The following is a 13267-nucleotide window of genomic DNA, read 5'->3' on the forward strand; positions in this document are numbered from 1 at the left end:
AAAAAAGTACAGAGATCCAGCTTTTACCCAAAAAGTTCTACCTTGGTAAGTCCATAAGGCCTCAAAGGTTATCAAATTTCTGCTAGTTTAAGTAGAGTATCTATTTCTTAGTGAATTCACACTAAAAACAGGGTTTTCAAACCAAATAAATGGCACTGTTGTCATGCATTCACTCATTCAAAAGTACTGATTAAGCACTCACTACACTATGGTAGGTGTGGGGATGGAGAGATGAATATGGTCTTGCTCTGAAGCAGAACAAAAGCGAGACAAACATGCAAATAAACAACAATAATAATATGACCTGGTAAGTGCTATAATGGAAATATGTGCCGTGTGCAAAAGGAGGAAAAAGAAATGTGTCCAGGGTAGTCAGGGAGGGCTCCATTAAACAGTTAACTCTTAATATGGTACTTGTATGTTGGGCAAGGGTTTGCCAGAGAGAGCAGTGAGAAGAGCACCCCAGGGAATGGGAACACGTGCAAAACCATGGCTGAGTTTCAGAGCATGGTGTATTGGAGGAAGTTCACATTGAACATGTTGTCCACAATGGCAAAAGCTCAAGAGGCTGGCAGGGCCAGATCATGGGTGGTGGTGCATGTCATGCTAAGACATTTTGATTTGATCCTATAGGAGGTGAGAGCTACTGAAGAATATGAGAAGTGGATGACACAATCAGATGGATTAGCTAGGAAGAGCCCTTCGGTGGTGATGGAGAGAACAGGATTCAGCAGAGTGGGAAGGGGGGACCTGGCAGTGGGCATGGGAAGGAAGAAATGGTTATCAGAAACATTTAGAAAATGTAACTAAAGGACTTGGTACCTGGAAAAGTGAGAAAGGTAGGAGTCTAGTTCTGGCTAGATAATTAGATAAAGAGTGATACTATTCACAAAGACTGACTACAGAAGAATAGCAGATTTGAGGTAATAGGAAGAGAAAATCAATTTCGATTTGTAACATTTGAGTACCTGAAACATGTAATTATACTTGCTACATAGTGGGTGCTGAAAAGGTATGTTTTATGGGCTGAATGCTCAAATGAACAATGAATAAAAGAAGGAATAACAGATGAGTACGTGGACACTCGGATTCAGATATTTAGCAGGGACTGCCATAGTCAGGTCTGAAGTTTAGGAGACCTTGGAACTAAAGATACAGATTTTGGACTTACTGGAGTGCATAGAATTTGTAAAGGAAAGAATGTACAGAATGAGCAGAGAAGACAGCATAGGAAGACTATCATAATCACTATATTTAGCAAAGTCTGGAAGTCATTGGTGCCCCTTAACAAGAGCAATTTCAGTGCAGCAACAGGAGTAAAAGCCAGTTTGTAAAGGTTGAGGAATGAATGGGAAGTAATCAAGTAAAGATAGGCAGTGATTCCTAATTCTTCAGGAAACCTGGTCATGAAAAGGAAGGCGAAAAACAGGGCCATTGTGAGAGGGGATTGGCAGCATTAAGGCAGGTTTTGTTTTTAAAGACGAGGGGGTCCAAAACAGAGGACATTTTGCAAAATAACTGGCTCATGCCCATCAAAATGTCAATGTCATAAAACACAAAGACTGGGTACTGTTCCAGATCAAAGGAGACAAACTTATGAAAACTGCATGCTACCAGGATCTGGGATTCTTTCTTGCCGTGAAGGACATCACTGGGACAAGTGAGATTGAAAAGATCTCTAGATCAGATAATAGTGTTTTATTAATTTTAATAACCTGATTTTGATAATTTTATTGGGGTTATGTAAGAGAATTCCCTTAATTTTAAGAAATGTACACTTAAGTACTCAGGGACAAAGGAGCATCAGGTCTACAGCTTGTTCTCAAGTGGTCCAGAAAAATGTTTCTACCCACATGCACACACAATATATGGGAACTTTTTGGTACTATTCTTATACCTTTTCTGTATGTCTGAAATTATGTCAAAATAAAAGTTAAAAAGAAAAATAAAAGAGAGGAGTTCCTTTCATGGACTGCCCTCACCATATACACAAACTTGCTCTTCTTTTGCAGTGACCAACTTCAAGCTTACCCCAAATTGCTCGTTTTTTTCCTGACTGTGGTTTGCCTGAGGGTATGCCTCAGGGGCATCATCAGTAAAGTCATCACCAAATACTTTAAATTCTATGAAAACACGACCTAAGAAAGAAAGACTTTCACAAAGTACAAGTTGAGAAGGGTCCTGGGTCCTGGGGACCATTACTTACTTGTGTATGACAACATCTTTCTGCTGCCCTACTCGGTAAATTCGGTCACAAGCTTGATCTTCAAGTGATGGATTCCTGTTAGAAGACAGCTAAAGCTCAAAGGAACTGACATACTAGATCAGAAATGGCAAACTATGGACCATGGGCCAAATCCAGCCCACAGCTTGTTTTTGTAGCTAAAAATTATTGTTACAGTTTTAAAGGGATTTAAGAAAAGAAAGCAAAGCAAAACAAAACACACACATCATGTGACAGAGAACTATGTGGCCTGAGAAGCCTCAAAGAAAAAACATCTGTCAACCCCTGTCCTAGGCTATACTGGCCTAAGACAAGCTGGTGCCAGATACCTTCTTGCCTAGTTTCTAGTGAGAAACTAGGGTCAGAGTGTTAATAATAGCTCTTAGCACTATCATCAGTTGACAACTCTAAGTAACAGAGGTGAAACCAAAACTCAGGTCTGGTCTCTAGGTAGCTAGATGTCCTTGGGCAAGTTATTTAACCTCAGTCCTCTAGGCTTCAGATTGCTACTTGGAAATTGAAGGGCCAGCTAATGATCTTGACTAGCTACCTTTTTCAACTTTAATATTCTGTGATTCGATTAAGAAGACTTAATTTGTTTCCTTCTTTATTGATTCCCATTGTAACTCCAAATTAGTTTCTCATCTTACCACTTTAAAATCTTGGATAACATTTCTCTATCTCAGAAAAAAAAAAAAAAAAAAGCATGATTCCTAGTATGCTTTCCTCACTCACGTGTATAGAGGAGTCCCAAGTAAGAACTAAACTCATTCTCCTGGAAGATGATAACAGGTTGACCTATTTGTACCAATCTGGGCTGTCTGGAGAATTGGATCAATGACAATCCCCAGCAACAGTGCCTGGTGCAGCAATCCTTGATTGGCATAACTGGAAAACCAGAAACTGGTACTCATTATGAGATTTTCTGTTAGCAACACACTAACTCATTCATTCTGTAGCCACGAAAGATGTGGTTGTACTCCTGGTATTAACACTACATACAATGAATCCAAGGGTGAGGTATTAAGTGTATTTCTAACATAATTAGAAAATCCCTATTCCTTTTCTTTTTGGAGTAATGCTTCTCCCTCTTTTCAAAGGTTGAAATTTCCTTGGACCCCCACAAGTATGTCTGGAATACAGTATTCTGGAGAAGTGGTAAAACTGAGCAAGGTTAACTCTTAGCCATGAGGAAAAGCTATGCTCTCTGTTTCCATGGAAACAGATGTTAGATTAACAATAATGTGAATGAACTATTTTGAGTAGTCATTAGGCTTGCTAGCTCAGGAATTCAGGGGAGTCAGCTAGCCCTATACCCTGCTTAGATCTGTATCTATAGACAAATACAAAGCAAGGCATCTCCGCAATACGAGCACAGTGATCAACATAAGAAGTCAGTTCTTGCTGCCCCTGTAGCCCACTGGCCTCCTTGCTGTGCTGTGACAACCCAAGACAAATCCGGAATCATTACCAGTGCATGTCCAAAAGAAAGAGGTGATTTCCTCCAGTCAGGTTTAGACCAACACCTCCAGCCAAGAGAGAGATTAGCATTACCTTCAAAAGGAAACACAACATTAACTTTAAACAGACTTGGTCTCGTAACACATCTCGGTCTCAGGTTTTCCACGATCAATACAGATAAGCACTGTGTTCCTATCAAATTTCCTTCTGCTGTTATAAATGTTTTTTTTTAACATTATAATGCTATCTCCCACGTCTCACTTTTGAGAAAATTCTCACATCACATTTTGTGTGTGTGTGAGTCAACCTCAAAAAATTAACTGAGTGCTTGCCAAAACATATAAATACTGTAATTTAGAACCCTGGGGATGGTCAGGTCAATAAACTTTCAATTAACCAGATTATGTTTATTTCATCAGTCCCTACCCCTCCATTGCTACAATAATTCCCCTGCCTATCATTCTACTAATGCTTTCCAAATCCTTATTATCTATAATTAGATGCCTGTGTTCTTTCATTTCCTTCCATATTTCCTCATACCAAAACCCCACCTATCCTTCAAAGCTTGCCTCCTCTACAAAGATTCCCCTCAACCTAACCAGCTCTGCTCTTAATCTCCTTTTAGTCCTCATATTTTATTCTTTTTAGAATATTCGTGCTCTTTAAAAATGTCCCAATACATGTCTAATAAATTCTAAACACTTGGAGGAATCAAGGCTGTAAATATTTTTAAGTTGCCATATCAGAATTCTCTTTGTATGGCTGGGCACAGTGGCTTACGCCTGTAATCCCAGCACTTTGGGAGGCCAAGGCAGGTGGATCACCTGAGGTCAGGAGTTCAAGACCAGCCTGGCCAACATGGTGAAACCTCGTCTCTACTAAAAATACAAAAATTAGCCTGGCTTGGTGGCAGAAGCCTGTAATCCCAGCTACTTGAGAGGCTGAGGCAGGAGAATCGCTTGAACCCGGGAGGCGGAGGTTGCGGTGAGCCGAGATAGCACTATTGCAGTCCAGCCTGGGCAACAAGAGCAAAACTCCATCTCAAAAAAACAAAAACAAAAACCAAAGAAACAAAAAGAATTCTCTTTACATAACTCGGAACAGTTAATTATACAGCTCTGATGTGACCAGCTTGTACCTGAGGGCCTCTGGAGTGGTTAAATGCCTCTACCAAGTCCATTCTCTGCTTGGGGTTGACAGAGCCATCGATGGTGGCATAAGTCAGTCCATGCTTCTTAAGGTGCAATGCTACAACTTTCAGCATGTTGGTCCACTGAGAGACAATGACACTGGAAAGAAGAATAAAATAAAAAATACCCTAACATGGATTAAACAGACTCATCTGCAGGGCTTTAATGCCCCCATTATTCTTAAGATTAGCTATCAAATGTTGACAAGGAAAGGCCTTCTGCTACCTAAGGGAGAAGGCACACATTTAGGTCATGTCTGAAGATTATAATGCTTCCAGTTATTTCTAGATCCTTTCTACAATTTATTTAGTGCTAAATGAAGTCAGAAAAAAGTGGTAGCTAGAGTAAAGTGATGACTCCAACCTTCTTTTATTTGGGGGCCTAGCGCTCATCCAGAAATCTGTGGTCCTGCACAAAAGGGACACTGACCACTCTTCCTGTGCCAGCCAGAACAAAAGGCTCCTCCCTGCCCCCACGCTGTCTTAATTAGAGTTCTAAATTTTTATATTATTTAATATATACAAATGCAGGTGTATAGCACATATGTCAGGTATAACAAATGAGTCCTTGTATCCAAGTACTCAGCTTAAGAAGAACATTATCAGCACTGCTGGAGCCTCCTCACTCCCTTGCTTTTCTTTACGTGCTTCTCTACTTTTAAACACTTTTTCAGATGCTTAGCTTACCCTGATCCTCTAGGGATGTCCTTTTCAATTTGTACCACAAATATTTTAATTAGAAATCACAGGGAATGTGTGCTATAACCTCAGTGCTTTCTGCTGAGCATGACTCACAGTCCTTGATTTATAACTCTTGGCAATATCAAATTTTCTCATATAATTATGACCAATACTTGGATAATGAGAAAATGCAGTTACCTCTTTTGGGATGCTGAATTTCTTTGAATTGCTTCCAATTCTGCCAACAGAGATGAAATCTGGGAAAAGGTTACATCAACATTGTAAGTTTAAGCAATTCACTTTTCTCCATCTCCTCTCACCTGCCGTGCAAAGCAGTCTCCTAGATGGCGTCTGTGCTCTGGCCTCACCTGTCTCTATTCTAACCTCCTCTCTGCAGCCAGAAAGCTCTTTCTAAAATGTGAGTTTGTCACTTCACCCCTCTGGCTAAAGCCCTTCCATAGCTTCCCACTGAGAATAAAGGCCAAGCTCCTCAAGGCAGCTTGCCGGATCCTTGCTGCTCCAGCCTCTGCTTCTCTGGGTTCGTTTCTCACTATGCCCTCCTCAAACGACACAGCAATCACACCAAAATTCTTCCCATAAATCACACTTTGGCTATCTTGTCCATTCTGTTCCCTCTGCCTACAACACCCTTTTGTGTCAGCTTAATGTCACTTCTTCTTGGAGGTCCTCCCAACCCCCAAAGTACGGGTTAGGTGCCTACTGCCCAGGTACTATCATAGCACCTTTTGTTTCTATTATCACGGTCCTTGTCATACTATATATTAATTGCTTATTATCTCTTGCTTCCAGGACTTGAGACACTCCAAGGAGGCAAATATTAGGAAAGTAACTTCTCTGTTTCGGCCATGTGTGAGGGGCTGTGAGTACACCCATGGCCAAAACAGAGAAGGTACTCTCCTAATGTTTGCTGAAGAAGAAAGTGAAAGAGCTTTACCCACTTTATGGCCTGCTCCAAATGTTGTTGATAAGGACCTGTCCAGATGGAGGAACAATTGTTAAAGCTTCCGAACAGGCTCCCTGGGTATTCCCCAAGAACCCTTAGGGTGCACTTGAGTCCACAGGGGAGCTGTCAGTAAGAACACGTGGGACATGACTTTGGAGTGCAGCTGGGCTCATTCTTCCCAGCTGCTCATGTGAAAAACCTTTCAAGAGCCTCTAAGGGCCCCAGAGTTCACCCCCAGAATGCTGGAGGAAGAAAACTGGGCTGTAAGTCAATCAGGAGACAAATATACAGAAGTTCTTCTTCTGTCCTCATATGGCTGGACCACTTTGGGACTCAGATTCCTCATCAGTAAAAAGAAGGACTTAGGCCAGATAAATTCTGAGGTGCCCTGAGCTCCCACATTCTAGGATGTCATTACAGTGGTCACCACATGGGGCTGCTTTCCAATCTTAACAAACATTCTGGTGCCTAGGCAGGAAGTGAGTCACAGAACTGTACCATTCAAATTAGCAGACAGAAAAGCAGGTACATCTGTTATTTAGTTAACAATAGAACAGAGACACTGATGTGCCTGGTGTCTTGGCAACTTGAGATTGTGGAAGGCGCTGTGACTCCCACATGAGAAAGCTGGCCATGGTGTTTTGAGAAAACTGCAGCGGGAGGCCTGGATTTATGGCCCACGAGCTGGGGTCAAATTCCAGTAAGAAGCCTCCTTCCCTACTTGAAACAACCGTACGTGGTTTGAACTATTAATGGACATACGTTAAGAAAACTTGTGAATAAATATTACCTGCATTTAATTAAACAAGGAACACAAATGATTAGGAATTTAAGTTTTAGTCCAATAGCTCACTCTGAAGGCACTAGCATGTATGTTCTGGCCACATGGGATGCTCTTCTTATGTTTCTCTCAGCTATCAGTGGTAAAGACCTAGGTAAATGTTTTAAAATTTTAATTAAAAGGCAGCATTCCTTTTAAAAAATAATGCCTTTCCCCTGGAAGTGACCTCCTTTCTAGTTATTAATACACTTTTTAAAAAAAAGCCTTTGAAGAGAGGTTGAGCCCAAGAATGGCAGCTTGAGATGCTAAGAGAGAAACAAGCCCCACTATCATGACAGGCAGGATGATGAAGCACATTCCGAGCCAGCAGACAGGCAGGACTCAGGTTACGGCATATCTCAGCCTTCCTCCAGCAGAATGTTTCTGCCTTAAAAAGCTCTGACAAAAACAGAGCAGAATGACTAATGAAGACAGAAGGCTATGTAGGAAACACTACTCACATGTGGAAGCCTTTCAAAGTCAGAGCAATTGGCGCTCGCATGTATGACACAGTCTCTAGAGTCAAGCCTTTGTTTTCCTTTTAAGCTTTCTCTAAACAAATTGCTCACTTGCATGGGCCCCGTCCCTAGCACAAACCTGGCAAGCTCCCCAGTGACCCATGACAGAAAACCCACTTCAGTGCAATGCTGGGGTTGTCCCAGATTACTCTCTGAAAGCCCCCTATGTAGTAAGGCTTTAGTGTTATCTGTGAAATAAATGAAGCTTTAAGACTGGAGGGAGAATCTGATCAGCTAGAATTTAATGGCTCTAGCTCTGCTGGCAATTGGCTGTTCCCACTTGGACAAATGAGGTGCTGTCACACTGGAAAATGTGTGAGGAATCAAAGTCTCTCTACTACTACAGAGGAGACAAAAAGTACCTTGGTGCTCTCTCGCGTGTCTTCAAAAAGCTCCATCTTGAAGAAGGTGCCGTTAAGGGAAACAGTAGAAGATGGCTCTGAGTCACGGAGTTCTGACAAGGTCAAAGCACTGAGCTGTTCTTCCAGGGAAAGGACAAGACCTTCACCCTTCAGTTCCATTGGATCCAGGGCCTGAACAGATAAAAAAGGACAGGAGCAGCTGGGAGTCAAGGCAGCAAACCTTGTTACTTGTTGATGATGTTCTGATTGTTTAACACTTCACAGAGCAAAATGTCTTGTAATTTGTCATCAGTAACTCCTCAAGACACCTTGATTAAAGTGTGATCTTGCAAGTTTTTTCAGCAGATTAAAGATAAACCAAATGACGGAACTTTTTAAAGACTTGCCAGGCAGATGACATAATCATTCTATTTTTCCAAGCTAGAATATAATTGAGATATTGACAATCAGAATACATTATTACAGCTCCTGAAATTAATAAAATACTCCTCTTAATTTTGGATGTGCCTCTATCCAATGTAGCGGCAACTTTCCAGTCTATATAACTATCTGAGTTTTTATAACTGGAAACCAAAACCCCAATACTGCCTGAAAGCAGAAAACCCCAATAACTAAATTAGCTTTATGACATTCTGAAGTACCAGAGCATTCAAAAATGGCTTCTTTTTAAACAAAATATCATTTTCTTTTCTTAAACAGTTAATCTAAAACAAAATAAACAACAGAAATACACTATTCTTGATGCCATAGGAATTATCAAGATTAATATGAAATAAAGCAAAATAAACAAGCCCCCTTTTCTCCAACCCACCAAAAAACAAAAATAGAAAAACCAAAACAGCATTTCCTTTGATCAAGCAGACTGGATCCCAGTTGGAGGAGAGTGAAATTGACTTCTCGGGTGGCCCCTCTGGAGCACTATATGACAGCAGGCTGAGGGCTTTTCTTACCGACTTTAGTAAAGAAAGATGACAGCAACACTGGCGGAGTCTCAGCAACTGGGACAGTATGTGGACGGTGCTGGATCTCGGTGAGTCGGCTGCCTCCGAGTGTCTAGGCTCCTCGGACCCAAACTCCAGTGCCACTTCCAAGAGGGAAGACAAGCCACAGGATGGTACAGGATTTAAAAGAGAAATATGGAGAGAGCTGGGAACTACATGGGGCTACTTTAACCATGTTTGATCTCAGACTCAATGATATAGTTATAACTCACTTCTATGCCAATTAGGCCAAGTGAAATATCGGTTTTTCCTTATAGAACTACCTGCATTTTAATAAAGCAGATTTAGGAAACAATTAAAAAGAAGTTAAATAAACACCAGATCTCGTGTTCGCAGATCAGTAGATTTTACTCTGGTTTGAGGGTCTTAGTTAAGGTCAAATCTCTGATACCAAGGATTCATAACCTCACGTTTCTGTGTTTTACTGAATCCAAATCCCCATTTTCATCAGTCATATGTATTTATGAGAGTCCTACAGCTTACCTCTACTGAATGGATTATTAGGGCTTCTTCCAGATTGGTTGCCTCTACTTTCATGTCTTTTTAGATAGGATTGCAGAGCTGACCTGCCTCAGATTAAAAAGAAAAAAAAATGCATGTATAATGGTCACTAAGACCTGCTTAACTGTGCCTGCAGTGGGATCTTGACAAATTATAGAAGTGGACTTTTTAAATGATGCCAAGCTCATAAGAAGCAATGGCCAAAGGTAATGCAAATGAAATAGTTATTTAAAAAAAAAAATCTTTTTTTAAAATAAGCTAATAAATATAAGGTGTAACAGAAGAAAAAACATATTTACATTAGAAATGTAAATGAGAGGTACCAAATAGGAGACAGTAAATCTGGAATTCAGGGAAAGATAAGAGTTCAAGAGACAGTGCAAAGAACAGATGACACAAAGGATTACAAAGTCGTCTTTTTAAAGTTCCAGTGAGATGCTGGATGACAGGTCAAACGTCAAAGAGATATCATTATTCAGTACAGCCCCATGAGAACCAGACAGATCCAGTATATGGTGACCACACCCTATGACTTCTATGCAAGGAAGCCAATGAAGAGTAGGTTCAAAATTTTGCCTTCCATGTGTGTATGAGACAGAGGTAAGCTGGGGAGGGGAGAAGGAGAAAAACGGGGTAAAAAAAAGGGAATACAGACATCCAACTAATCAATAATGCCATAAAGTTTGTGGAAATTTGACCTTCAACTCACTCCCAAGAAAAGACAGGAATAAAACAATGTGTGTGAGAAGGTGCTTAATACACACACCTTGATCTTGCAAAAAACACATTGTAAACAGTCTCTTCATCTTCAGAAAGCTTTAAATGGTGCAACTGAAATTTACGCTGGGGCAGTATCACCTGGAAGAATAAAAGGAAAAGCTGGCATGAAGCTATACAAATTAACTGCCTATTACAGAACAAATTCCCCACACTGACACTGCAGACCTAGTCAACCCCTGGAATGCAGCTTCCACCCTTTCTTCAACACAGGACTGCTTCAACATACAGTACAACTGGATTGCTATGACACTAGGCATGGAACTGCAACCTTGGGGCCTCCTGAAGCAAAGCAGATGGCTGTTCAACCCAAGACAAGGACACAGTCGTGTTCCTTCCCGGGCCTCCCCCAGGGACAGGTACAAACTTGATTACCAAAGGTCTGCCAGTAGAGTCCAGCTGGTCTTTTGTTCTCCTCAGCAAAAGGCTCTTGGTTAAAATACTTAACCGTTCTCCTCCTTTCTTTGAGCCATTGTCAACCTGACTCCTCCACAGACTGAACTCATCAAATGGAGAGCAACGGAGAAACCTTTTTTGTTGAGGAAGAAGGGCACAGAGTAGGGAAGGAAAAATCAGGCAGAATGGAATAAAGGTTCAAAGTAAGATATACGATGAAAAACAAATCAGATTTTCTGTTACACCTGTCATCCAATCACTTTTAAAAGTGAATTTCATAGCAAACCTTTGCTGGACAGATCAAAAGGATGTAAGTCAATAACAAAACCACATTATAAAAATGTGAGTTTTCCTATTAACAATGCCTATGCTGTCACAAGACATATAACCAACAGCTAGAATTTGTTCCTAAAGCTTCAGGAGCTAAGAAAGAAATTTCACATCCTCTTATGGCTGACTCGAATAAAAATAAGTATTTTATTTTTAATTTTTTTCTTTAGAGACTGAGGTCTCGCTCTGTCACCCAGGCTGGAGTGCAGTGGCATAATCATAGCTCACTACAGCCTTGAACTCCTGGGCTCAAGCGATCCTCCTGCCTCAGCCTCTCGAGCAGCTGGGACCACAGGTGCACACCCCTGTGCCTGGCTAATTTTTAAATTTTTTCTAGAGGTGGGGTCTCATTTTACTCCCCTGGCTAATCTTGAACTCCTGGCTTCAAGCAATCCTCCCACATCAGCCTTCCAAAGTGTGGAGATTACAGGTATGACCCACTGCACTCAGCCAAATGGAAATATTTTAAAATCAGCATTCTTTTTTGTTTGCTTCAAATAAATTGTAGTGCTAGCCCTAGACCATATGTTTCAAAGCAGAAGTAGCTGAAAACATTCACTGGATTTAAGAATAATTTAATTCAAGCTGTCCTATATTTTTGCATATATATAAGGGCTGAATGTAATCAAAGTCCTATATCAACAAATCAACAGCTATTTTCTCATAAATATTTATTCTTTTGTCCTTTAAAGGTTGACAGGCTTGCCATCTCCTAAACAAGATAATCTGGCTCATACTAAGGCTTTATTATGAGACATGAAATAATGATGAAGGGATACAGACAGGGTTCATATTTACACAGTCACAAGAAGTTACTCACTTCAGCAGTGAATACATATCCAATAAGTTGTTTTGAATGGGGGTTCCAGTGACAGCCCAACGGGCACAGGCTTGTAGCTTACACACAGCTATGGACGTCTGCACTCGGGGATTCTTAACATTGTGAGCTTCATCCAGTATGATTCGAGCCCAGGCTATTCGAAGCAAAGGTGTTGAGGTGCCCTGGAAGAATCACAAGTGGAATCCAGCCACAGTATGGGAAAATGTACCTGTCCTTAAGGACACAAGGAGAAATAGCAGGCAAGCATGGAGGACCCACATTTACCTTTAAATTTGCTTAGCTCAGGTACACTGAAATAAGAATTAAGAAACCCAAGAGTAAAACATCTCAACTGGTTCAAATAAATAAGTTATTTGAGAGTCTCAGTCTTTGAACATAAGATGTCTAAGAGTAAAATGTTTTCAAATTTGAGTTTTTCTTTTTTTTTTTTTGAGATGGAGTCTCGCTCTGTTGCCCAGTCTCGCTCTGTTGCAGTGAGCGATCTCGGCTCACTGCAAGCTCCGCCTCCCGGCTTCACACCATTCTCCTGCCTCAGCCTCCCGAGCAGCCGGGACCACAGGCGCCCGCCACCACGCCTGGCTAATTTTTTGTATTTTTAGTAGAGATGGGGTTTCATCGTGTTAGCCAGGATGGTCTCGATCTCCTGACCTCGTGATCCTCCCGCCTCGGCCTCCCAAAGTGCTGGGATTACAGGCATGAGCCACCGCGCCCAGCCGAGTTTTCTTTTATTCTTTAAATACACACTTAAGCAATGGCTGTAGACCATGACTACACCAGGCATCAAACCTGCAAATTCACTCACTCAATAAAACATTTACTAAATTTTACTAAATTTACTAACAATTTTCCAAAGTCTACTTTTAGATGTGATGCTAAACCAGATATAAAAAACAGTTCCTACCTGCAAAAGCTCAAAATCTAGCAGGGGAGAAAAACAAGTGTAAAGATAATTACAATACAATATAGATATAGTAAGTCCCACTGGCTAGTTCAATACCTGAAGTGGGAATCTGGCTGCTCTTGATGAAACAGCACCTGGCCCATAGCGGATTCTCAACGTCTGCTGAAGAAAAACAGTGCTACAACTTACGTAAGCACAAGGTGCTGGCAGAGGCATTCAACCAAACGGGGGGAAGGTGGGAAGGGAGTGGTCCAGAAAAGATTCTTGGAGCAGGTTTTAAAAAATCAACCTGGGAGAAGGA

General features: G+C 41.1%; 1 protein-coding gene across 4 annotated transcripts in view; it reads right to left on the bottom strand.

Annotated features, from left to right (window-relative positions):
• Positions 1–13267, bottom strand: part of TTF2 (transcription termination factor 2) — a 42133-nt gene that overhangs the window by 1678 nt on the left and 27188 nt on the right. For all 4 annotated transcript variants that reach the window (XM_063728056.1, XM_024234473.3, XM_024234466.3 and 1 more), the window contains exons 13-22: positions 12045–12226; positions 10874–11027; positions 10488–10579; positions 9704–9786; positions 9170–9303; positions 8220–8390; positions 5754–5812; positions 4824–4974; positions 3696–3778; positions 2207–2281 (exon numbers count right to left, since the gene is read on the bottom strand). In XM_063728056.1, coding sequence (XP_063584126.1) covers positions 2207–2281; positions 3696–3778; positions 4824–4974; positions 5754–5812; positions 8220–8390; positions 9170–9303; positions 9704–9786; positions 10488–10579; positions 10874–11027; positions 12045–12226 — 1184 coding nt within the window. The remainder of the gene's footprint in view (positions 1–2206; positions 2282–3695; positions 3779–4823; positions 4975–5753; positions 5813–8219; positions 8391–9169; positions 9304–9703; positions 9787–10487; positions 10580–10873; positions 11028–12044; positions 12227–13267) is intronic.

This window comes from Pongo abelii, chromosome 1, assembly GCF_028885655.2.
Source record: "Pongo abelii isolate AG06213 chromosome 1, NHGRI_mPonAbe1-v2.0_pri, whole genome shotgun sequence".
In the NCBI taxonomy this organism is placed as follows: domain Eukaryota; kingdom Metazoa; phylum Chordata; class Mammalia; order Primates; family Hominidae; genus Pongo; species Pongo abelii.